This window comes from Heteronotia binoei, chromosome 1, assembly GCF_032191835.1.
Source record: "Heteronotia binoei isolate CCM8104 ecotype False Entrance Well chromosome 1, APGP_CSIRO_Hbin_v1, whole genome shotgun sequence".
In the NCBI taxonomy this organism is placed as follows: Eukaryota; Metazoa; Chordata; class Lepidosauria; order Squamata; family Gekkonidae; genus Heteronotia; species Heteronotia binoei.
In genome coordinates this window covers 210,048,545-210,075,537 of record NC_083223.1, presented here as the reverse complement: position 1 = coordinate 210,075,537, position 26,993 = coordinate 210,048,545, and the positions used below count along the sequence as shown (strand labels likewise).

The 26,993-nt window shown below is 40.8% G+C and overlaps 1 protein-coding gene across 1 annotated transcript; it reads left to right on the top strand.

Moving 5' to 3' along the window:
• The first annotated feature begins 689 nt into the window (after positions 1-689).
• On the top strand, positions 690-25,979 carry UTP25 (UTP25 small subunit processome component). The gene is made up of 12 exons (XM_060247339.1): positions 690-902; positions 2,787-2,826; positions 5,452-5,698; positions 6,154-6,339; positions 7,945-8,033; positions 8,529-8,939; positions 11,991-12,210; positions 17,916-18,118; positions 19,809-19,991; positions 21,625-21,737; positions 24,189-24,434; positions 25,553-25,979. The coding sequence occupies exons 1-12, from the start codon at positions 793-795 to the stop codon at positions 25,797-25,799; spliced, it is 2,295 nt and encodes a 764-aa protein (XP_060103322.1). The 5' UTR covers positions 690-792; the 3' UTR covers positions 25,800-25,979.
• Positions 25,980-26,993: the final 1,014 nt, after the last annotated feature.

The following is a 26,993-nucleotide window of genomic DNA, read 5'->3' as shown; positions in this document are numbered from 1 at the left end:
TGGCATCAGGGGGTGTGACCTAATATGCAAATGAGTTCTGCAGGACTTTTTCTAGAAAAAAGCCCTGCAAGAATTTACTGTAACATCGCGATATTATAACAATTGAGATAGTTAGAAGTCTTCTCAGTTGGTTAGGCATAAAGTGAGATTGGCGCTAAATCAGCCACCGAGCAGGGATGTGAAGTTGAGTTTCTTAACTCCAGTGTAAACTCATTGACCGACATGGACTTAGACTGGAGAAACTCTGCATAGGATTGCACTGTTAATCATTGTACCACACTGCCTCTTTCCATCTCTCTGTGTCTTATTAAAACCAGATCCTGTGCATATTTAGTCAAAGTAAATCCCACTGAGATCAAACAGGTTCTGACGAGTAAATATATGTAGGATTTTTTTCTCCTGATTGGTTATTTCTCCTGACTATTCATTTAAAGTATTCAACTTGGATAATAGATACTCTCCGCAGCAACAGGTATAAAAGCAGAAGGATTTCTCCATATAACCTTTATAAAAAAACGCATTTTAATCCTAGTCTATAATGGTAGTTATTGTTTTAAGATCATATTTGGGAGGGAAATGAAAGATTGTACAGCTAATAAACCTATGCAATATCAAAGTAGCCGTGTTTACGACACGACGCTATGCAACAGGCGTAGTCGTCAGAACCTCTTCCTTTCTCCCAGGAACAGCGTAAAAACCCCGCCCTGTGTCGTAAAACAGAGAAAAGAGGGAGCTTCCGATCGTAAAGCCGCGGGAGTGAGATTTCACGTGGGTCTGGGAAGAAAGGGCAACATGGGGAAGAGGAAAGGTCGACAACAACGCCAGCAGCTGATCAGCAATTTGAGTAAGAAGCAAAAGAAGCATCTCAAGGATTTCGGGGAGGAGCATCCTTTCTATGACCGGTGAGGGCTTCTAAGGGCTTCTGAGTCCTCCTGTTGAAAGGTCTGTTTGCCGCTGAGAGCCGAAGACGTCTCTTTGGGGGGGCATTACCTGTTACGGATTCGCCGTGGCATCTCTCTTGGACGAATTCCCTCGGGGATGCTTTGCCCAAAGCCGCTGTTTGCGGATAGGATCCGCAAGATACTTTTAGCTGTATTGTTTGAATGGCTTGGGAAGGAGCGACTCAAGGATTTTCTGTGCGCTAAAATTCCTTCTCATCTCTGTTTATTGAGAAGTGTGTTTAATAGTATAGTATAATAGTGCTAAGAGTTACTATTGAAACCAGTAGGTTTAGCTTGAAGTAACTTTGCAAGTGATTGCTCTGTAAGAGTTAACTGGTATATATCCACATGCGCACTGGGGAAGGATGGTGGCTCAGTGGTAGAGCATCTGCTTGGGAAGCAGAAGGTCCCCAGGTTCAATCCCTGACATCTCCAGAGCCGCTGCCAGTCTAAGAAGATAATACTGACTTTGATGGACCAAAAGTCTGATTCAGTGTAAGGCAGCTTCATATGTTCACACTGCATTTTAATGATATTCGCTTCTTTTTTTCCGAGTTTAAGGCACAGTTTTCTGTCAGGAAGACTCAAACCAGGCTGTCAGGAGTTCTGGTGTCTAGTAACATCTACTTATGACAGGACCCTCTTCAATGGTTAAAAGATGCTTTATGTTTTATTTGTTTACAACATTGTATCACACATTTCTGCCCTTTACAAGGGCCTCTGAGGTAGCTAACAATTGAAAACATAGGTAGAATCATAGAGTTGGAAGGCATCTCCAAGGTCATCTAGTCCAACCCCCTACACAATGCAGGAAAATCACAAGTACCTCCCACTGCCCTCCTCATGATCTGCCTTTTAAAATCATATCTTAAAACAAATGCAATCAACTCCCCTCCCCAAACATGCACCATAATAAAAATTTAAAAACAAACTTTAAAAAGTTAAAATACATTTTTTTTAAAAAAAATTGGTTAGGAAGGAGGGATAATTGAGGGAATGCCAAATGAAACAAAAAAAAGTTTTTACCTGCTGGTGGAAGAGGTCAACAGAAGGGGGCAGATGAATCCCTCTGGAGAGAGGGCTCCAGAGTTTTGGTGCCAAGTAGGCTGTTTCCCAGGTTGCCACCTGCCTGATTTCAGAAGGCAGGGGCACCTAAATCAGGGCTTCCAAAGATTGCCATAGCATTCGGGCAGGTTCATAAGGGAGTAGATGGTCCTTCAGGTATGTTGATCCCAATCTGCAAAGGGCTTTGAAGGTCAAGACAAGTATCCTGAATTGTGCCCACAATCTGGAAGCCAGTGCAGATGGGCCAAGACTGGAGTGATATGGTTCCTACAACCCACTCCAGTCAACATCTGGCTTTAATGTTCTGTACCAGTTGAAGTTTCCAAACACTTTTAAAAAGCAGTCCCACATAAAACATATTGAAGTAATCTGATCTGTGTAACAAGAGCATGCCCTATAGTAGCCAGATCTTTTCTACCCAGGAAAGGCTTCAGCTGGCTAACCAGTCAAAGCTGGTAAAAGGCATTTTTGGCAGAACTGCCGCTTGCTTATTCAGCTGGAAGCCCAGGCCCATGAGCTTCCCCAGATTACAGACCTGTTCCTTCAAGGGAGGAGGGAACCTCATCCGGAATGAGTGAGACCTTAAATCCTGGATCAGACTTTCAGTAGCACTTCTGTCTTGTCAGGTTCAGCTTTAGTTTATTAGCATACATGCCCTCCAAAACTGCCCCCAGGCACTGATTTTGTTTTGTGGTTGCTGTTGAGAGTTTTCATGCCCAATGCTCTTCAAACTGTCCATTGGATGGTAACAATGAATTAATATAAACAATTTCCTTTTAGGGTTTCTGCGAAAGAGGAACCAACTCAGATTTGTAAACTGGTAAGAGAGTATTTCTGTCTTCATATCGCTTTTGATATTTATTTGCAAGTGAATAGGAAACACCTTTGCACTGGATCTGGCTAATTCTAATGTAAGCCTGCTTGGGTTTTGCTTGTAGAAAACTGGTATAAGACTTTTTATTAAGTTTCATAAAAAGAAAGAAACAAATAATACGCAAAAGAAGTATGAACAAAAATAAAGATAAAAATTATAAATGTTACATTCTGCTTATCAATATACCAATAAGTTCAGATTCAAATAGTTTCAAAGCACATTTGGGGTAGAAGTTAATATTCGTGCTGTGTTCTCTAGATTAGATATATCTAAGTTGGGTCTTGATATCCATGTATATGGTAGTCAAAAACAGCAATTAACATTGGATGTCGATAGTTAAAAAGTCATTCAGAAGTTTCAAGCCAAGCATATAATGGTTCCCAACGCTTTTTTGCGTTGTTTTCTTCCTTAGTCTTTTCACCAAGCTTGGTGCTTGTAGAAAACTAAGGCATTTATCACTTTTAAATTCCATAAATATGTCAAATTTTGCAGCTTTATATGTCTAATAACTTACAAATGGTGTGGTTTTTGTTGTTAAAGCAGTAAAGTTAGTTTAGGTTTGATAGGATAGTAATTATTGCATATATTTTAATTCCCCACGTTTTAATTCCCCCCCCCCCCCAAAAAAAAGAGGATGGGGGGAATTGTTTTTCTATGGCTTTAAAATTTCCCATAGTCCTGTTTGTTGCTATCACTTTGAAGTGGGTCCAAACTGGACTCCAAAGAGCTTACAATCTTAATAATTGTTATCTGTTTTTGGAATGGGGCCTTTTTTTTTTTGCAAGAACTTGTATTTATGTGGGAATCACCGTAAACATTCACCAGTAGCCAAAGATTGTAAACTCTTTGGAGTCCAGTTTGGTCCCACTTCAAAGTGATAGCAACAAACAGGGCTACAAGTGTTGTTGTGTTATTTTTTTTTTTAATTCATCCTATTCCTCCTTGGAGGAGCCCCATGGCACAGAGTGGTAAGCTGTAGTACTGCAGTCCAAGCTCTGCTCATGAACCGAGTTCAATACCAGCGGAAGCTGGGTTCAGGTACCTGGTTCAAGGTTGACTCGGCCTTCCATTCTTTCAAGGTCAGTAAAATTACACAGCTTGCTGAGGGTAAAGTGTAGATGACTGGGGAAGGCAATGGCAAACCACCCCAAAAAAGTCTGCCAAGAAAACATCATGATGTGACATCACCCCATGGATCAGTAATGATTGGGTACTTGCACAGGGGACTACCTTTACCTTTTTATTTATCCTTGGACCTGAGGAAGATTTGAAATTGTGTACTGGATTGACCTACCATAGTCCATACTTTATATTTGGGATTTGTATGTTGTATATTTATAAACAAATGACCAGCTATTACTAAATTGTCTTTCGTTGCACTTGGAGCAGTGTATTTTTGATTTGTATGCTACTGTTCAAAAGCAGTCATTCCACAAAAGCCAGTGTGGTGGAGTGGATAGAATTTCAGACTAGGATCTGAGAGACCCTGGTTTGAATTCTCCCTGTGCTTTGGAAACTCACATGGTGACCTTGGGCCAATCACACACTCTTAGCCTAACCTACCTTCCAGGGTTGTTGTGGGGATAACATGGAAGAGAGGAGAATAATATATGCCGATTTGAGTCACCTTTGTAGAAAAACGCAGGGTATAAATGAAGTAAATAAACATAGCTGAAGATAGAACCAGAGATGTAAGTGTGGTTGGCAGGGTGTGAAGGAGAATAGGAAGCTGGGAAATGTGAGGATATAGGAGCTACCAGGAGGAAGAAAACAGGAAATATTGTGGGGAGATGGATACAGAGGAAGGTGAGGTGCTCCCGCAAGTCTTTGTGGGTTCCCTACAATACAGCTGGGTCTGGCCAGCCAGGTGGGTAGAATGGCACAGATGCTACCAGGGTTAGGGAAGGAAGGAGACAAGTTGGGGAGAGAGATAAAGATAGGTTGGCTTATGATTGGAAAAGAAGGACGGAAGGAAGTAGAAAAAGGGGAAATGCTATGGGAGCTTTCAGAGACGGGAAAGAGGAAGCAGTGGCAATGGAAAATGATTGTCCCTGGCAAGTTCTCACAAATTTTCTGCTTGTGTCTTCTGATTATGAGACTAAAACAGGTACTTTATCAATGGATTGTTTTTGCCAAAAACAGTGTAAAGAAAGCAGTGTTAAAGTGGAAATTGGATTAGTCAGTGGTTTGAAAGCTTTAGGTACGTGGTTCAAATCCTGCCTCCATCAGTTACAGTTATCTCAGGTAGCAAGCTCTCGGGTTGGGAGCAGTGTTCCCTCTAAGCTGAGTTGATGTGATCTAGCTCACAGATTTTTAGCCTCCAGCTCATACATTTTTGTCTTGGCTCAGGAAGGATGACCCCAGAGTGCAGTAGCTCACAAATTCAATGACAGTAGCTCACACCTTTAATAGCAGTAGCTCACAAATTAGATTTTTTTCTCACAAGACTCTGCAGCTTTGACGGAACATTGGTTGGGAGTCTGGCTGGAAAGAACAGCAAGTTAAGTGTGCCAATGGTCTGACTTGGTATGAGGCATTTTGTGAAATGAGACTTTTCTTTTCCATTTTTAGTCTGACAATTCTGAACCGTCTGGCTCAGAAAGTGATGCAGAGAGTGATTCAGAACAGGTCTCTGTGTATCACAAGTTACTGGCCACATTAAAAGCTGCTCCATGTTCAGACAATGAGGAAGAAGATGAGGATAACTCTGAAGAAGGAAGTGTTGAGGATCCAATAGAAATTGACACTGAAGAGTTCCATAATGAGGAAGAAACAGGGGATGAAGATAGTGATGGAGATGTTTCTGACCAAGAATCAGGTAATTGTTGTGTTCATATCACATTTTGGTTTGATTATGGATTATTAGTCCTTGTTCATGGTTTTATGGCATGTAGTAGCTATTATTGCCAGTAATTGCATTGATTATTCCAGAGTTTTCATATTTTTGTGGGGTCCTGTTCTTGTTGTTGGGTATTTGTGGTATAAAAGCCTATTGTGCCCAGTGTTTTGTAGAACCTAAGAGTGAATTGGCAGAAACACAGGGCTTCTTTTGAGCAGGAACACAGTTCCGGCTGGCTTGGTGTCAGGGGGTGTGGCCTAATATGCTAATGAATTCCTGCTGGACTTTTTCTACAGAAAGCGCTATGTCAAACAATAGTGACATTAGGGGTGTGTGGCCTAATATGCAAATGAGTTCCTGCTGGGCCTTTTCTACTAAAAAAGCCCTGCAGAAACATACAACTCATTACTCTTTTTCTTCTGGATTTGTCGTAGATAAAGATGCAGCAGTGCAGAAACCTAGTCAGGAAGAACCTGGAGGTGCAGATATTTCTAGTAACCTAAAAGATGAAGAATTCACAGATGAAAAACATGAATCTGAGTTTAGCCTGGAAACTAATTTTATAGAAGAAGAGAGCGTAGACCAGAAAGAAGGCTGTTCTTCTACAGAAGCTGCAAAAGGTAACTCTGCCTGTTTGTTTCTTAAGTAGGTTGTGTGTAAACATTTATGCCAAGTTTGCATAGCCTGAGATTCACAAAGTAAACCACAGTCCATTTGATGTATATGTGGCAGCCCAGTTAAGATGATATCAGCCTCCTTTTTAAAGCATGCTTGGGGACTGCACACAAGGGTGGGTTGTCAAACACCTTTCAGATCACAGTATGGTAGATTGCATTTTGTTTGCTGGGTTTAAAACTGAGTCTTGATTCATATGTACTCTATTTGAATTACAATTCAGTTATCCCAAGAAAAAAACCCTCTGTCTGGTCAAGGCATGTCTTGCATTTCTTCCAGAGGTTGCTTCAGAAAAAGAGTTTCTGCACTGTGGAAAGAGCACTGATTCTGCCTCTGTGTGAGCCTTCCCATTTTTCAGCTGCTTGTATCAATTGCAACAAGATGCTTGATCAGCAGTGGTATAAAATTAAGAGTTCAAGTAACAACTGAGAAGAGTGCACTCCAGTTACACTTGCTTCATGCTATAATGCTTGCCCAGGTGGTTCATGCTGCAGGTTTCCTGGTGAGAGGGCATAGAAATGTTCTAAATAGGCAAACTGAATATTTATTTACTTATCATTCAAACAGTAGGAGGGGAAGAGATCATAATGTGTGTTTGTGAGGTAATCAAATTTCTGTGGTTTGAGCAGCAGGAAGAAAAATCCATTAATAGATAAGCTACTCTGGGCTAAGAAGGAAGTCACTCTCAACATAATGAGTGGTTTTGCACTTTTTTCCCATTTCACCACCAGCACACACATCTTGTCCTATACAGCATTAGTGCTACAGTTGTTGAACAAACTTAAAAGCTTTTGTGTGCATATCTGAAGTAGTGCACATGAACATGAAAGCTTATACCCAGAATAAAACTTTGTTGGTCTTAAAGGTGCCACTGGATTCAAACATTGTTCTATTTATTGCATCAGACCAACACCTACCCACTTGTAACCAAGTTCTGTTGTTCCTTTAAGAATGTTGAAATGCTTTTTGTAACATGTAGTTGAATAGGAAAATACTGTTTTGTTTTTGCTCTTCTGGATTTCATTCTTAGGACCTTTGGCATGCTATAAGAAGTAATTGTTTCTACAGTGGGCTAATCCTTCCCTACTAATTAGCCTCCTCAGATGTTTCAGAACAGAGATTTAATTCCATTTTTACTGTCTTGCCTGCTAGTAAAGATGCTCTTCCAAAACACCACTCTTGGTGTTTCCACCTGCAGAGGTAACGTTGGTGGTAATCAAAGGCCAGGCTTTTTCACTGATTTCACCTCACTTGGAATGCCTTACACTTTGTAGCTTGCCTGCTACTTTTAGGTGCCAGGTCACAAGCTGTCTTTTTATTCAGGCTTTCAGCTGTGGAGTTCTGTCTTCCTTAGCTGTTCTTATGGTCCAAAAACTGTTTTATGGATACTATTTTTACGCTCCTTGCTTGTTTTTAAAATAATTCTTATTATAATTTTTATGATCTTATTATATTGTTTTTATCTTGTGAACCTTCTCAAGCAGTTCTCTGGAGGGACAGCATGTGCATTTTTCCAAATAAATAAAATATACTTTTGTCTCTTTCCACAGATCCTTTTAAACATCACATGGATGAAGAACTAAACAAAAAAGATGTAGATAAAATTCTGGCATGTTCCAAATCTACCAGCCAGGCCAAGGTAATTATTATACTGATTTGAATAATAAATTTGTTGTAATATTTTTGGGGAAAATTTCAGGTTTTGTGAATCTGTTCAGTCTTGAAACATTTCTATGACTGTTCTGTGCAATCTAGGGCACTTAGAGCCAGTTTGGTGTAGTGGTTAAGTGCACAGACTCTTATCTGAGAGAACCAGGTTTGATTCCCCACTCTTCCACTTGCACCTGCTGGAATGGCCTTTGGTCAACCATAGCTCTGACAGAGTTGTCCTTGAAATGGCAGCTTCTGTGAGAGCTCTCTCAGCACCACCTACCTCACAGGGTGTTTGTTGTGGGGGCGGAAAATAAAGGAGATTGTGAGCCACTCTGAGACTCTGAGATTCAGAGTGAAGGGCGGGGTATAAATCCAATATCATCTTATTTGGCAAAAGATGAGAAGTAAAAATCTTAATAGCAATTGTGTCAGGAAATAGAAGTCATAGTGCATTTAGTTTTACTGCATTTTTCTCTTTTAGTGGCCAGTGCTGGGTCAGTTAATGTTTTCTTGCACCTTGGAGAAGTTTGGAATTATTAAGCCTGTTAAAGAAGTCAGTGTGAAACACCTTCATTTGCACAGGCTTTTAGAAACCACCTGGTCAAAAGTGAACAGCCCGTTCCTTTCCAAACAACCTAAATTAGAAAATGAGCCATTTACCCCACTGCAAAAGGAACTCTTCTGCATTATGAATTCATACAAGGACTTGTTCTACCCAGAGAGGACTGCTTTAAGGAATGGTGAAGAAATTCGTCGTGTTTATTGTTTGCATGCCATGAACCACATCCTGAAGGCAAATGCTCAGGTGCTCAGCAACAATGCCAAACGAAGGGACCAAAAACAGGGTGTTGAGGATGATGGATTCAGGGACCAGGGACTCACAAGACCAAAGGTGAGAAGGTTTACTTAATGTAGAGTCATTATAATCTTTCTGCAAAACTTAAGTATCTTGGTATAAACTAAATATATAAACTAAATAAAATGAAAATGACCTTATAAAGGGTGGAAATATAAAAACCATTCAGCTATGACATGTTGGTTTTGGATTGAAGATCCTTGGCGTATTGCTTGGCCAAACACTATAGATAACCAAGCTATCTGGGTTCTGTATTGGTATACAAATGAAGGTTGTATGATTTCACTCACAGATGTTGACATCTCTTCTTGTCTTTATGCAGCCTGCTCCTTAGAGATCTAAATCTTTTTCTGGACCTGTGTCCTTTTTGTCAATTGTCTATGTCTCATTGTAGAGGTTAGTAGGTTTCCGGGTTACGTCACCCTGATATCAGGAGTGTCCGCAGATTGTCCTCCTGCGGCACCTTTGAATCAGGTGGCTGGAGGGGTGCCACAGACGTGGTGCCTCCACAGGAAGACCCTGGAGGGGTTTTCCTTCGGCATGGGACTTTTGCAGGAAGTTAGGGGTACAGCAGCAGCTGCTCCTGTTCTTCTTGCATGTCCCAAGGCTTCGCCGCCATGATAGCTGATTCAGCAGAAAAAGGTGCTTTCTTTCACTCCTTTCAGTAAGCTTTTGTTGTATCGCTTCTCTACTCAAAACATGGCAATTCTACTCTGCAAGTAAGTGAGCTTTCAATACCACTGGCTAATGGGTCGTTTTACATAACAACGAGCGGGCCGCTCAAAGAAAGGAATAGAGGTTGACTATACGCCTACTTACCCTGCGAATGAGGCCTCGAAAAGTCAAAGAGCAATTTTAAGTATTGATAACAACTTGAATTGGACTGAATATAATACTTAAATCAACCCGGATTATAATTAGACGTACGTTAAAAAGACTATTATTTGGCTGCAATATGGTCTGAACATAAGAGATATATTTTAGAGAGATTTGTCTCTGTCATCCAACTGTAATTGAAATCTCAGCTGGAGCTGACTTGGAATGACGATCTAACAGGATCTTTAAACTACTTTTCAACTTGGATTAAGAGACTGAGTTTGCTGACAAAAAAATGGCACTGCCAAGCAAAATGTCTTATAAAAAAGATATATTATGGAATATTACTTCTCTGAAACAGGATCTTGGTTCATTAATGCAGTTGATTAGAAAGCAAATGGGAGCTTTTACGTTGAAAGCTAGCGAACTTTCAACTCTACATGAGCTGAGTGCTAAAGAGATTCTGGCGACGTCTGCAGAATCAGAATGGGAAAGTGATCCATTCCGAAACAAACAAAAGAAAACCAAAATGGATCTTTATGGCGCAGTTATAAAACAAGACTGGGAATCAAGATTGAGTGAAGTCCTGCTGAGAGGAACAAATGGCGCAGAATTCTTCTCCTCATTACCAAGACAGGTGGCCACATTGAGAAGAGAAGGTGCATCCCAGCCAACAAATTGAAGATGTGGAAATCTTTCAGGAAGAAGGACTCTTGAACTTTTTCCCTCTCTGTGGATAGTTGGATATGGAACTCTCAATAAGAACTGACATGCGTGATTTTAAAAGGCAAAGTGTGATGTCTGGGTTATATCAAGTTGGGCGGGTTTTTTGCGTAATATGGATATAGAAGCAAAAGGGATCAAAAAGTTTTTAAATTTTTAAGATAGATAACGTAATCAAATTGTAACTTGGTGAGCAATTGGATATGGAACTTATAGTAAAACTCATATATGAATTTAAAAGACTAGGTGGGATTTTTGGGCTATATACTTAGGCAGATAACATAATTATTTTTCAATTTGGTTTGCATCTAATAGATAAAGATATATGTCTTTTATGCCTACTGATGATATTGTTGAACCAATAAATGAATTTGTATTTTTAATATGACTAAGTTAAGCAGCTAAAATTAAGATTTAAAAATTTTCCTGGGAAGAAGGAGATTCCTGAGTTCTGGTTTTCTTTGTGGGTAAATAAATATGAAATTATTAATAAGAATTGACATGTGTTCTTAAAAGGCCAAGGGAGATCCTAAGGATGGAAGGGTGTCGTTAAAATGTTAGATAAATAGATAGTTTGGATGAATGGTAAAGAGGGCAGACAACACATTTATTCTTATATGGCAGATTTATTCTTAGTAAGTTTGTTTGGAGAAATGGCTCATACTGATATAAGAGTTGGATTAATTGTTAAAAAGGCAGACAGCACAATTATTTTGTAATCTGGCAGATTTGTTTTTAATATGCTTCTCTGGAGAAATTGCTTATACTGAGAGAGACAAATTATTATGTTGTATTTTTTTAACTTGTTAAGGATAAAGATATGATTTTATGTGCTTATTTTAATAAGGATATTGTCAAGCTAACAAATTAGTCTGTGCTCTTAACATGGTTAAGCTAAATCAGCCAATCTTGTGTCGAGATGGCTTTGAATTTTTCATACTTATTTGTGTTGAAGAAGAATTGTTTAGACTTATACCGTTAGTAATAGTTTAGTTAAAAAAAAATTATAATGAAAGACAAGAATGGTAAAATATATGGAGAACTTCGTACTTGCAGGTAGAACGAATTGGGTGTTTTATTTGGAGGTAGAATTATAATTGATATATTTGTATTTTTCTTTGTTTCTGTTTTCCCCACTCTGTACATGCCCTTTTCCCCCTTTTATGTATTTTTGCTCCTGCTTCTTCTTTTTGTAGTTAAAATCAATAAAATTATAAAACGTGTAGAGGTTCTTAGTAATACTCGGCTACAAACTAGAATTAACAATGATAATGTCTGAGGAGTTGTGGCCTAGAGAGCTGGTCACCCAGAAGCCCCATGGGTAGTGTTCTGAATTTTGTTGGGGATGTCCAGTCAGCTAAAGCTAGCTGAAGGGTATAGTAGTGGCTTCTTTCACAACTGTGTGGCGTTAATGGCAGTTTTCTAAAAATGAAACCAAAATATTTGCAGTGTAACCAACTTTCTGTGCTGGAATTTTCTTCCTTTCTTTTGGTGAGAACTTCCTGCACAAAATGGAATTCTGTTTGCATTTTTCTTCTCTCTGTATAGGTGCTGATAGTGGTGCCCTTCCGTGAGTCTGCTTTATGTGTGGTGCAAGTTTTCATCAGCCTCCTTGAATCTGCAAGTAAAAAGAAAATCGATGTGAGTAACAAAAAGCGATTTAAGGGGGAGTTTGGTTCAGCTCCAGATGAGAAACCTCCAAATCTGAAAAGGCCAGAAGACTATGAAGCTGTTTTTGCTGGAAACATTGATGACCACTTCAGGATAGGTATTGAAAATTCTGTACCTGGGTTTGTTTGTGTCCAATTTTTGTCCTGCCAAGTCTTCCAAGAACATCCTGTATGGTTCTCACCCCTTCCCACAAATTTTGTCCTCCTAACCCTTTAAGGTGGATTAGTCGGAGAGTGAGTGGCATTTTGGCTGAATGGAGATGTGAGCATGGGTCTCCCAGGTCTGTGGTAGTCCAACTACTAGTCAGGCTCGTAGCCAGGATTTAAAATGTTGGGAAACTTTCAAGTTTTTCAGGGGGCACACCAGGGGAGTTGGGCAGGGTGGGGGGACTGGGCAACGTTCAATAATTGGGGGTTTGCCTCTAATCTGTACCAGACCCTGGGAGGGAGGGAGAGAGGGACCCTCGCTACAAAGCAGCCAATCCCCTAGCAGGTGGAGGGCCTGGATGGGAGCCTCCTCCAGCACCCAGGACTCCCTACCTGCGGACCACACCAGCACCCCCTCCAAGCATTGCGCCTGCACAGGCAAACCATGCTACCACCGCTGCTCCTGGGCCCTTGCCAACTGAGGGGCGGGGGTAGGAGAAGCTCCTTCCCCAGCAGTGGCAGGCCAGTTCTTCCTGCTCTCGCAGCGGGCTTTGAAATTGGCTGCGAGAGAATGAAAACCTGCCATGGCTGCCTCTTGCCCTTCCTGCCTGCTCTGCTGAGTTATGGGTCCTCAGGCCCCCACAAAGCCCCCATATCATCATCATCATCTCTGGCTACAGGCCTGTGTGGAGGATGTGACGTGATGTGGTTTTAAAAATATATGATGTAATGTTCAAACTGTTTGCTTGGGTTGGGGTTGTTCAAGCCATGTGCCGATCCTATATATGTATTCCTCCACATAAACATATATTATGCATCCAGTATATACTATGCATCCATGCCTGGTGCAGCAAACAATGTGATCTATTTTGATGTTACTTTCTACTTACTAAGTTTCTGAATATTTTTTCTTTATGTCTAAAGATTCTGTAACTGTTTACAGTAGTGCAAACCCCTTAGGTTTGGACAATCTGAAAGATAAATTGCATTTTAAAAAGAATACATACAGCACAGGAAAACTGTCTGAACTGGGCTGATGCGGTGCTCTGTTATAACTGTAGCATTGTGGCAAATGCCCAACATGGGTTAGATTGTACAGGATAGACAGTTTTTCAGACAGTTTTGATTTTGGGTTACAGATTCAGTCTAGGGGAGACAGCCCTTCATACGGTTGCAATCTAATCCTAAATCTGTCCTAGAGTTTCAATGGATGTACTGTAACCTCACAGCCACTGTACTTCAGTGGGGAGGGGCTGCAGCTCAGTGGCAGAGATGCACTTCGCATATAGAAGATCCTGGTTTCATATTTGATCTTGCTAATGAACAGATCTCAGGCCTCGATGTTGAGAAAGTCCTTTCTTTGCCTAAGGCCACAGTCAGCAATACTGAATTAGATGGTTTGACTTGGGATATGGTTGCTTTGTATGTATGGCCCTAGAGAGCTACAAATTCTAGCTGTGAGCTACTTTACATAGGGGCAGGAAGAGAATAGCCCAGGCTAGTCAGATCTTGGAAACTAAGCAGGGTCCATCCTGGCTACTGTTTGGATGGGAGATCTCCAAGGAATACTAGGACTGTGATGCGGAGGCAGGAGATTGCAAACCACCTTTTTAAAACCCTACAGCAGAGGTGTCAAACGTGTGGCCAGGGGGCCATATCAGGCCCCTGGACGGCTCTTATCAGACCCTTGAGCAATTGGTTGTCATCTGCTTGCTTCTCCCTCTCTTGTTTCCTTCTGCATAACAGCTTGCTTTGCAAGGCTTGCTCAATCACACAGGAGCTACAGAGCAAAGACTCTATTTTCCCCATTTGCTGAGGCTCCTCCCTGGGGGAGGAAGGGGTGAGGAATAGCTTGCTTTGCCAGGCTCTCTCAATCGCCCAGCAGAGCTACTGAGTCAAGCCTCTTTTCCTTTCATTGGCTGAGGTTCCTTCCCTTCTTGGTCCCCTGGGGGAAGGAAGGAAAGAGCCAGAGCGTCCTTTACCCAGTTCCCTGGATCCCATAGGAGAAATACAAAGGAAGCACCTTTAAGACCAATGAGTGCTAATGTTTTAAGCATGTTTTAATTTTTTTTTAAAAAAATCTTTAATTGTGATGGTGTCCTTTATAAAGTTTATATCTTTACTACCTAATCTTAAATAGGTACATGCATGGCCCGGCCTGACAAGGTCTCATTTATGTCAGATCCAGCCCTCATAACAAATGACTTTGACACCCCTGGCCTACAGGGTTGCCATAAGTCATCTGTGACTTGATGGCACTTTCCACTACCACCAGAAGGAGAAGGGCAGGGTATATGCTCCCCCTTTTCACCAGTCCTGTCCAGCCACTCGACAGACAATAGGAGAAAAGTACATAGAGTGCATCAGAAATTCCTGTGTGCCTCCAAAGAGTCATAAGTGGAGTATGGGGCTCTGGCTTACATGGCCTTTGATCCAGTTGGTCCTGATAGTGTGTGTGAAGTTGGGTTGTGCCCTAGCATCTCAGAGGTCAAAAGCAAAAATAAGAGTGTCAGCGACAGCCCTACACAAAGTGAAAACCTGCTCTAAAGTCTTCTGCTATGATATAAAGGACTCTGTGGCACATTCCAGTTTCATTTGGCTCTGTCCCTTTTTAGCTAACTTGCCTCTCCCATAGCCCAACTACTTATTAGGCAAAGATGGGGTGAATGGTGGAAAGAATTAAAGGTAATGTAAGGTTCTTCCAATTACTGACTCCAGGAATCCATGCATATAAAGTTATAGTTTGGACTTATTAAGAGTTCAATGCAAGAGTAGACATGCTAGAAAGCCATTGCTGGGAATGACCAAATACGTACAATTGTAGACATCCAAAAAAAACACAGGCAAAATCCACACCTACTCCCGTGATCCATTGGTTCTCACAAAAGTCAGTACAGGAAGGTATGAGGAATCTTCTTTGGCCTCCCACCTGCCAGGTCAGATGGTCCTGTTACTATAACTACCAGATAAGCTAGCTCACTGTAGCAATGATACTTATAACGAGGTCTCTGTCCACCATTCCCCCCTCCTGCGCACACTTGAAATATCAGAAAGGTTACATGCAAGCAAGCAAATAGCAAAACTTAACATTTAATGCATATGAACGTGGCAGGCTCAACCTGACAGGTAGCTGGAGAACTGGGTAGTGAATGGGAGAGGCCATAGCTTAGTGGTAGACCACATCTGTGACATGCAGAAGGTTCAGACTTTGAAATGCCTAGTATCACATGGGAAAGATCCTTCTCTACCTGAGACACTCTGTCAGTCAAAATGGACCATAATGTGCTGGATAAACCAGAGAACTAAGGCAACTTTATGTGTTCAAGTGTAGTTGCCAAACCTTGACGTACATTATGCAGTAGAATACTGCAGGTTGTCATTTGAATAAACATTGTTGAATGCATTGGGTGGTGATTCTGATTGTTATTCTGGAATTGTTGATCCCAAGATACATCTGTTCAAGTAATATCTCAAAATTATCCTGGAGGTGGTATAAGAAAATAAAATTAAATTAGATTGTAGTACTAAGACAATTGGTTTGCCCTGTAGCCATTTATCTGGGGTGGAGATAGGGGAATGACTGCCAAAAACATACTGTGAGCCCTCAGTGTTTTGCCAAATGATAACTGTTACTAGAATGCCTGTAATTTCCAACAGAGCTCTCATGTGTACAAGAAAGGTGCAGGGATTCTGAATGTTCACTGAGCAGAAAATGTCAAGACTATTTCAGAAATTGCAATTTCATGCTGCTTTGTCAGCGTGTTATGCAGAGAATTTGCCTTTGGCTTGATGCCTGGAACTCCTGCTATGAAAAGGCAGTCTTCAGAGTTAGTATTACTTGAAGGTATTGTGTTGTGAAAGGCGGTGGGTAACAAGCAGTGGGAGGCAAGCATTGCTTCATTATCACTACTGACTGTCTTCATTTTAAGTCAAGTCAGTTTACCAAAGGATTCTCTTTGAGGTCAAAGCATGTCTTATGTGCTTACAAGCCTTACTGAAACCAGCTGAGGGATTCCCTTGGCTACAGTGACCAGCATTGCAAAACTTCATTTCTGGGATATCCCATTGCCTCATAAGCACTGCAGTAAAATAGACTATACTTTGCTATATGCCATTTTTAATGGAATCCATTTTTTAAAAAACTATGGCAAAATCCTTAATTTTAATAAAATTCAAGAGCCTTTTTAGTTATGATGCTGCAGAATTCTTGAATGAACTTTTTAAATGGGAAACAGCAGCATGGGGATGCAAATCAGGATTTGGAGGGGTGGGGGGATGGAGAGAAGGGGCTTAATTCTTCCCTTTCTGCAGATTGCAACAGGTGTGCTCACAGTTTCCATGTAACGTTTTTTATCTCGGAAAGGGAAAAAAGACTTCAGCTTTTTTTTTTTTCTAGTGTTGGGGAGAGATTGGGATGGGGTGCAGTTGCATGCACAGCAACTCGGAACAGGTTATAATTGTGCTTGTCCTGCAAAAAGATCCCAGTCCAAATCAAAGGCCATCACAGCAACTTTTCCCCTTTTAAAAAGAGTTGGAATATCTGATCATGAATTTCTTAGCATCTCGTCTAGTTTAGTCTTAACTTCTTCCCCACAATAGGAATTTAAAACACATGTTTTGGGGTCAAATTATTTTAGTGCTGAATGTTCATATTTTAAGCTTGAAGGAATTATACCAGTAGCTCAGTTTCTGTTGAAATTTTTCCTATTAGAAACGAATGCAAATTTAGCTGTGGATCATTTAAATTACAGGCCAATGCTTCATTAATGTTGCAAAAACATCATGGTACATTCAGGCCTTGTGTTATTTTTACAGATGAAATCAGAGCTGTTAGTCTAGTCACAGGTCAGCTACATCCTTCAGGTTGTACTCTTTTAGAAGGATTGACAGTCTGTTGTTATGCAGTCATTATATAGATAGTAAGATAAGTTGGCATGCGGGTGCGCTAGTTCCAGAGTGCTATCATACTGTGGGAGCCCAGCAAGCATAGTTCGTTGTCAGCATCAAACTGATTTATTACTTATCCTTCAGCTCTCTAAGAAAGCATATTGTTGCTGCTTTGAGTACTATATGTCTAATTAGAGAGATGTGAAGAAATCAAGAGTGGGCATACATAGGTGGCTTTAGTGATGGTCGTTTATTTAGCAGCTAACTAGAGATCCATGCAACTTCCATAGGAGGCTACTCATGTAGCATCTAGACAAGAAGTAAAGCAAACTTCACCATGCCTCTGTAACCAGCTGGGGCATGTTTTTCATACCACATAGCTGGATGCTAGAAATGACTGGTTCTCTCCATGCTGAATTGACAGCTGGTTACCAAGTGCAGGGGAAAATAAGCCGTCATTTAAGGGATAGGATTGGGCAGGGTAGGCATAGGCTTTTGATGGTATCTAGTAACTGGCTGCTTTATTGATTCTGCAGTTGTGTGTGGCTAAATAACCTTGATGTAGAAAGACATCTCATACACATTTGTTGAGTAAATGGAACTGGTTAGGAATGAAAGTAATTTTTATCCAACTTAGTAGAACTAAGGAGTACCCATGTGTAAAATGTTGGGGGGAGATAATAAAGTCTTCCAGGGTACAGAAGCAGAGAAATGTTGTGGTTAGATAACAAATTGATAATGTAATGGTGTTCCTGTGTGTCTGGGGCAGGTGTTGCAGTTCTTCAGAAGAGTATGCGACTGTATGCACCATTTTATTCATCTGATGTCATCATTGCCTCTCCCCTTGGCCTAAGGACTGTTATTGGAGCTGAGGGGGAAAAGAAGAGAGACTATGATTTCCTTTCGTCAATAGAAATGCTTATAATCGATGAAGCTGACATTTGTCTGATGCAAAATTGGGAGCATGTTTTGGTAATGACTATTCCTTTTTCTTGGCATTTCATTTTGTGAATATGGTTAACTACGTGTACAATACAACAAACAGGAAATAGATCTTAGCTTCAAAAACTATAACAGTTTGATTTGAACTAACAGGTAAACCTGCATGTTACTACGGTTTTGGTGTGGGTTCCCCCCCCCCCCCGAATTGATGTATTCTTCAAGATGAAGGTTCTCAGTCACTGTTTTTAGGTATTGAGAAACAAAAATAGCAACTGAGCCATCTTCTGAGGGCAAGATTTCTCATTAATATATGGTAAGTTACAAGGTTCCATAGGAAAAGACAGACAGGTCTTTGCCTCTAAGGAGTATAAACTCCGAAACAGAAGATGTGGGAACAACAGAAGCAGACTAACCCATGCAGGTTTATCTTTCCAAAAATGGTAGGGAAGGTTTCCAATATGCAGTAACGTATTTGCAATGCTGGCTCTAGGGCGAATAGCACCCTAGGCAGGCATGCTCTGCTCAACACCCCCCCCCCCCCCGGCGCCTACCTGGCATGCTCCATTCACCCCCTGTCTCTGTCCCCTGGCACACCGCTCGCCCCCGCCACCACTGTTCCCCCCGGCATGCTCCATCCACCCCAACACTGCCACCGCGCTCCGCTGCTTTGAAGGGTGGGCTCTATGGCATTATACCCTGCTGAGGCCCCTCCCCTCCCCAAGCTTGCCGTGACTAAAACAGAGCCCTACCAGCTTTTCCCAGCCCGTGCCTGCACTTTTCGTTAAAAGATGGATAGAGGAGGTATCTCCACCTCCTTTCGCTCCCTCCATCCATCTTTTAACGAAATGCGCAGGCGCGGGCTGGGAGAAGCTGGTAGGGCGCAGTTTTAGTTGTAGCGCGGCAGCAGCAGTGGGCCAGAGGGGGCTGCTGGCGGCCGCAGCAGCAGTAGCAGGGGGGAGGCAAACTAGCTGGTTGTCTTGGGCATCGGAAGGGGGGAGCACAATTTGGTGCCCCTGGCCTCTCAGCGCCCTAGGCAACCGCCTAGTTTGCCTGGAGGGTAAGCCAGCCCTGCATATTTGCATACATATAAAGGGGCGCAAGATGATTGGAAAAACATAAAGAATTCAGAAGGTAATATGAACATCACTTATGATTTGTTTGGTCAGTACTGTTTTATTAGTAGTAGAACCGGCTAGATACTTTATTTTTAAGCTTTCTAAGGATAACATTGGTTTGTCCAAAGTGCAGTTGTAATAAGGCAATATAGCTATAAATCCTAGTACTACCGCATCCTATTCTGATAGATGGATACTGGCTCTCAGATGTTGTAATGTGAGATTTTCAGAAGTGAGTTCCGAGAAGTAACTAAAACTTCCTAGCAACTGTCAAAGGTACAAGTTTAACCCAGTTAAAAAGATGGAGGTAGGGTCATCCTTCTGAGGTTGGTAAAATGAGTACCCAGTTTGCTGGGGGGAAAGTGTAGATGACTGGGGAAGGCAATGGCAAACCCCCCCGTAAGAAGTCTGCTGTGAAAATGTGAAAGCAATGTCACCCCAGAGTCGGAAATGACTGGTGCTTGCACAGGGGACTACCTCTACCTTTTAGGGTCAGTATATATTCAGGCCATCCAATTGTGAACTTATTTCGGTCTCCCCCCACCCCTTAGTTTCCTTTTTCTACAAGCTGAAAAATGCACATATTTTCTTCAATACATTCACAGCACCTTCTGGCTCACATTAACCTGTTGCCTTTGGAATCTCATGGGGTGGATTTCTCAAGGGTGAGAATGTTCAGTCTGAATAACTGGTCCAAGTATTATCGGCAGACGCTGCTGTTTGGAGCCCTTCAGGATCCACAGATCAACTCTATCTTCAATAAGCACTGCTGGAATTACCGGGGACAGGTTAGTTTGTGGACATGCTAATAACTTTTTTGTAGAACTGAAGGAGGTTTGTTGACTTTGCACTATTCAAAATACTTAGACTTATGAGCATGCTAAATCTTCCCATCTCAAAATGTTTGTTGAAGTTTCCCACTAAGCTCACTGTAGGCAGTTCCAGTAGTCATTACTTATGTCTTCTTTTGCCACTGACGGACCACTTCAGAGAACGAGGGTGGGGGTGTGACTTTGGTCTGCCACTTCCACCAATTCCTCAAAAGTTGATTTTCAGGGAAACTGGGAGCTGGTATAGGAATACTGAAACCTCCTTAAATGGTTTATTGATTCAGAACTGTTGGTAGGCTTTAAAAAATCAAAATGAATAATGTAATGATTAGTTCAAATATATTTTAAATGTGCACATTTCTGCTCTTCTTATAAACCTTGAAGTAGTTTACATGAGTCAACCAGATATACCCAGAAAGTCCAACCACTACCTCAAGAATGTACAAAATTTAATCCCTTAAGTAAGCCAAAAGAAAAAGGAGAGAGGAAAACAGCATTTTTGTTATCCATCAGTAATTTACATAAAGCAGTTTTCCGTGTTTTTAGAAACTGTAAATGCGAACGGTACTGTTTGTGTTAGCATGACGGAATGATTTGGATGTGACACATGTATTTTCCCACTATGAAAGTGATGCACAGTCCTGTGTTTCTCCAGCTATATGTGTGCATGCTAGAGTCACTGGATTTATTTACTTAAAATATTTGAGTCCACCTTTCTCCCAGGAATTTGGGATGCAGTGCAGGTTCATGTCCTACATATCTTCATCTTTTGTTTGTTTTATTTTAAAGATTTATATTTTGCACATTAGGTGTATTGATTCCCAAGGTACTCAACACTTTATAAAAGCACCTAACTATTCTAGCGTCCCCAGGAATACGATCAAAACAAGTACCTGTCCATACACACTTTCAGTCTAAACATCATGCAACAAAAGAAACAAGACTGTGAGGAAAAAGGAGTAAACTTAACTGGCTAGGTCAGACTACAGTAGGGGGGAAAATGGTCACTTTCCAAATCTGTGTGCTAATTAAAAAAATTTAGCGGAAATCTGGACAGGTTTAGATACCAAATTCATTTTCTGAAATGATCAGTCTCATTCACTTGGAAAAATCAATCAAGTAGGAACATGACAGAGGTAAAGAGAGAGTGCAAAGAAATTTCCTTCACAAGAATAGCAGATAGCAAGCCAGAATTCAGTTGGCAGTAGACTTCACAGCCAAAAAGCAAGTTCTGTCTTCATGCATCTCTTAATTAAATTGTGAACTAACATTTAAAAAGATAAGTCATAGCCACTACCTTAATTAGCTTTTAAAAGGGTTAGATGTGGAAGCTAGATCAGTAAGCCCATCATTAACTGTGATGAAACTTCCATGTTCACAAGTAATATGTCCCTAAATAGCAGATACCATGGGGCTAGCATGATTTATCTGTTTCTAGGGCATCTAGTGGCCATGTGAAATAAATTTCTGGACTAAATTAGACTGATCAGATCTGGTCCTACCAGGCAACTCTTCTGTTTTTAATCAAGAGCTGATGACAGTTGTAAACTGTCTGATGTTTTCATTTCACTGTTTCAATTGTTTCCTACAGGTAGCAGTAAGGAATGTACCCTTGGTTGGTTCCATCAGTCATGTTGTCGTGCAGCTTCCTCATGTTTTTCGGAAACTAGAAGCTGAAAATTCTGTTTCCATAATCGATGCAAGGTAATGGGGCACCAAGCCATTTATCCTATGCTTCCCTGACAACTTCAAATTCTGCATTCAGCAGAGTGTCGTGTACTTGAAAAAGGATATGTTTAAAGCTTAAATTAAAGCTTCCATTCATCGCTTTCGCATTGCATCATTCAACATGATCTCTGTGTGTTCCTGAATCATTTGCTTTTGATATGTCATAGAAATCTTTCTTGTTTTCCTCTCTGAGCCTTTTTTGACTTTCAGTTTCCATATGGGCAGAATTCACATCTTTGTGTAATGGACAGTGTTTTAAATTGGTGGCATTGTAGAAAGTTGGTCTGAAAATCATATTCTAGAAACAGTTTTCCCAGTCCCAGATGTATGAGAGTTGATGATGATTACTTAGCAGTGGCACATACATCATTCTGATGACTTGCTGCTTAATGTGTTAGCAGTCATTGAAAAGATGTGTCTTTGGTGAGGAGATAAGAAAGCTACATCTGTGATGGCTCATTCAAACCTGCTGGTCATCACTTGATCCTGCAGTCAAGTTGGACATGTGTGAACCAGTGTTCCCTCTAAGCTTAGTTAGTATGAGCTAGCTCACAGATTTTTAGCCTCCAGCTCACACATTTTTGTCTTAGCTCAGGAAGGATGATTCCAGAGCACACTAATTTATGCAGTAGCTCACAACTTTAATAAAAGCCCCATGATGCAGAGTGGTAAAGCTGCAGAACTGCAGTCGGAGCCCTCTGCTCACAACCTGAGTTCGATCCCAGCAAAAGCTGGTTCAGGTAGCCGGCTCCAGGTTGACTCAGCCTTCCATCCTTCCGAGGTCAGTAAAATGAGTACTCAGCTTGCTGGAGGGAAAGTGTAGATGACTGGGGAAGGCAATGGCAAACCACCCCGTAAAAAGTCTGCCATGAAAACGTTGTGAAAGCAGCGTCACCCCAGAGTCGAAAACGACTGTTGCTTGCACAGGGGACTACCTTTACCTTTTTTTTTCTCACAACTTTAATGCCAATAGCTCCATATTTTTATCCAATCCCCTTTTAAAGCTGGCTATGCTTGTAGCTGCCACTACCTCCTGTAGCAGTGAATTCCACATGTTAATCACCCTTTGGGTGAAGAAGTACTTCCTTTTATCCGTTTCAACCTGACTGCTCAGCAATTTCATTGAATGCCCACTAGTTATTGTATTGTGAGAAAGGAAGAAAAGGACTTCTTTCTCTACTTTCTCCATCCCATGCATAATCTTGTAAACCTCTATCATGTCACCCCGCAGTCGACGTTTCTCCAAGCTAAAGAGCCCCAAGCGTTTTAACCTTTCTTCATAGGGAAAGTGTTCCAAACCTTTAATCATTCTAGTTGCCCTTTTCTGCCCTTTTTCCAGTGCTATAATATCCTTTTTGAGGTGTGGTGACCAGAATTGCACAAAGTACTCCAAATGAGACCGCACCATTGATTTATACCGGGGCATTATGATACTGGCTGATTTGTTTTCAATTCCCTTCCTAATAATTCCCAGCATGGTGTTGGCCTTTTTTATTGCAAACGCACACTGTCTTGACATTTTTAGTAAGTTATCTACCACGACCCCAAGATCTCTCTCTTGGTCAGTCATCCACAATAGTTACCACTGTAACAATTCCAAGCCGTTAGCAGATTCCTTGCTCTGGCTTCTGAGGAGAGGGTTGTTTTCAACAACAAAATGAAACAGATTGCAGATATCTCCCTGGCACCAACTGCAACTAAAAATGATTCCTCTTCCCCAAATTCTACTCCCACCCTGAGGGCTTGGGAACTCCGGCTTCCACTCTGCCTATTAGGCTACCTCAGGCTTAATTTACTGCAGCTGTCAACTCCACCTTACAAGAATAGAGATTAACCCACTGCAGGGTCAAAGAGGAGGAATCTTAAAAGGCTTGCAACTGCTATTACACCATTCTTTGTCCTTTACAGAAACAAAGGCAGCTTCCATTACTTGTTGTGGGGGGGAGTAGGTTCTCTTGGGCGGCGTTTCTGAGCACTGATAACAGATTCCAGAGTTGGCTCTAGGAAGAGCTGACTCTAACATGAATAATTAGTACATATTGTTCACTCAGGACATGTGGAGGCCATCAGAACAGTTCCTTTATGTTATATGCTCTTCACTGCAGAAGTAACTAATTTAGAGCATCTAAACACATTGATGTCTGCCGTTAAGTGGATTGTCACCATGCTCATACCAGCACTTACCAGGAATATCTGGTGACGATGTAGAGCTTTTCCCACACAATGGCAGATGTTGAAGACTTTGTGTATATGTCTGTAATACAATAAATTTTCCATGAAGATCCTGGTTTGGCTAGTGGCCAGTGCATTGATCCTTAATAATATTTTACTTGAAATTTTGTTTAATACATTATTGATGTTCCATTCACCTGCCTGTTTGTATCCAATTTCATGAACTGAGTACTCTATCTGTGTTTTCTTAATCAGGTTTCATTTTTTCATTGACAAAGTTTTGCCTGAGTATCGAGATGCAGTTATGTCGCATACCCTCATTTACATCCCATCGTATTTTGACTATGTACGTCTTCGGAATTACTTCAAAAAAGAGGATTTGAGTTGTATGCACATTTGTGAATACACAAGTAAATCAGGCATTTCCAAAGCAAGGCACTTCTTCTTAAAGGGAGAAAAGCAGTTTCTGATTTTCACAGAACGCTTCCACTTTTATAAAAGGTAAGTTGGATTGTCCTTCAGATAAGACCTGATGGAAAAGGGGGTATATGAAGTCATCACGACACTTGTTCTAGTAAAATTAATAAGTTTTTTAGGTTGTGAGCTTGCAGGGACCTGTTCATTTTATGCAACACCTAGCATATTTAAGTAGTACAACAACCAATAATTTGTAGTGATACAGCATAATTAGAATAATAGAATTGGAAGGGACCTCCAGGGTCATCTAGTCCAACCCCTGCACAGTGCAGGAAATTCATAAATACCTCCCGCACACAGATGTACATCCCCAGTGACCCCTGCTTCATGCCCTGAAGATGGCAAACACAGACAGACAAAAACCCTTCAGGATCCCTGGCAAAATTGGCCTGGAGAAAAATTGCTGACTGACCCTAAAGTTGCGAACAGCATTTTTCTGGGCATGTAAGAAAGGGCCACAAGAACCAAGCACTGATGCAACCCTTCCTGCTCTCCTTCTTATGATCTGCCCTAAATTCACATAATCTAGCCTCTGTTTAAAAGCCTCCAAGGAAGGAGAGCCCATGACCTCCTTGAGGAAGCCTGTTCTACTGAGGAACTGCTCTGTCAGGAAGTTATTCCTAATGTTTAGTCCAAAACTCTCGATTTAATTTCGACCCGTTGGTTCTGGTCTGACCTTCTGGGGCAACAGAAAATAACTGCACCATCCTCTATATGGCAGCGCTTCAAGTACTGGAATATGGTGATCATATCACTTTCAGTTAGTCTTGATACATCCTAGAACAAAGCAGGAGTCAAGTAGCACTTTAAGACCAACAAACTTTTATTCAGAATGTAAGCTTTCATGTGGATGCACACTTCTTCAGATGAGGAATAAGGTATAGTAAGCAGAGCTACACACAGCTGGTGGGGTTTAGAATGCAAAGTGGTACAAAGTTAAAATCCAGTAACAGAATAGTAACATTAACAAATTCAGAAAACCTTTGATCTGGATTGTATTAGCATGGGAAACCAATAAAACAGTAATATGTGAGAATGTCTGTTAATTATTCTTTTGCTAATAAGCCAGGGTCAGCTTTGTGGGGAAAATTCTTGCCACAATGTATTAACTGTTTTGAGGGGGTTTTTTTCTTCTGATACAGGTACACAATTAAAGGCATCAGAAACCTTATTTTTTATGAACTTCCAACCTATCCACATTTCTATAGTGAGGTCTGCAATATGATGAAACTGGCAGATGGTAGGGAAGAAGCAACATTGACCTGTACTGTGCTTTATTCAAAATATGATGCCCAGAAGCTGGCTGCTGTGGTGGGTGTTGAGCGGGCTGCTCAGATGCTCCAGTCTTCCAAAAATGTGCACCTTTTTGTCACTGGAGAAACAGAGTGAAGCAAGTGAGGGACTCCTGTGATGGCAGTGCCTAATATTTTTGGACTTGTATTTTTTCTGTTACAAATTTTAGGAGATAAAAGTTATTAGGATGTAATACCTTTGTTTTAAAAAGGCTCATTTTGTAAGAATGAACATTAAAAAAATTGCAGAATAAATTGATATTTCCTTTTCATGTTATACTTTTCCTGTGCCACCATTTATGATTCCTTTTGTTTTTATATTGGATGGTTAAGAACACCTTCCTTTTAGAGTATGTCACTTCCTATCCTGCATTCTGTTCTGTGTAGGGAAAAACAGAGAACTACATGATTCCCCTGTGGATGAGGAAAAAGCAGCTATATGTCAATCAAGTAATGTCTGTTATCTTGACTATGGTAACCAAAGTTTTTTATGCCATAGGTTAATATCTGGAGGTTTATCTCATTTCCACCTTGTAGTCACAGCGCCCTAGCAGCCAACAGAAGAAAGGAGATAGTTTCCTTTTCATTTCCTTTTCATTTGGTAAATACTCAGGAGAAATCTCTCCATTTAACAATGTGTCACGGTGTGTATTCTATAATCGGTGATATTGTGTATTCTTTTTAATATTTCTTTCAAAAACCTCGTAAACTGTGGCAGAAGGCCCAACAATGTAGATAATCTCCCTACAAGCCACATTTTTTCCAGCATTTAGGTGTCACAGGAGGAATCATATGAGCCAGTTTTATGGAGTCAGGTACCGAAACAATTACAATTTGAAGGACTGCAACCTTATTTCAGTCACATTAGTTTTAAAGGGAGGTGAAGACCATATTTCATCCCATTGTTCTTCAGAAATTTCTTGTTCACAAAATTTATCCCATGATGGTTGATAAGGGCATTCAATCTGTCACAGGAACTGAGCACTGAGTAAATGGAAGAAATTAGATGTTTTATAGATATTTGAGTTTTTTAAAGAGTAAATTCAAACTCTGACGTGAGTGGTGTTGTTGGAGACATTAATCTGGTTGCACATATGACAAGCAATCATTCTCTGAATGACTATCAGTATATCAAACACAAGAAGTACTGCATGTAAATACAGTTGATTTGCCTGACTACATTTTGCTGTTGTAAACTAATAGCTGTCACCTTTTAAATCACCTTTTTAAATTTTTTGTCAATGTTTAAAAACTTTGTCACTTAAATGTCAAGATAGTTCTGCAGAGACAT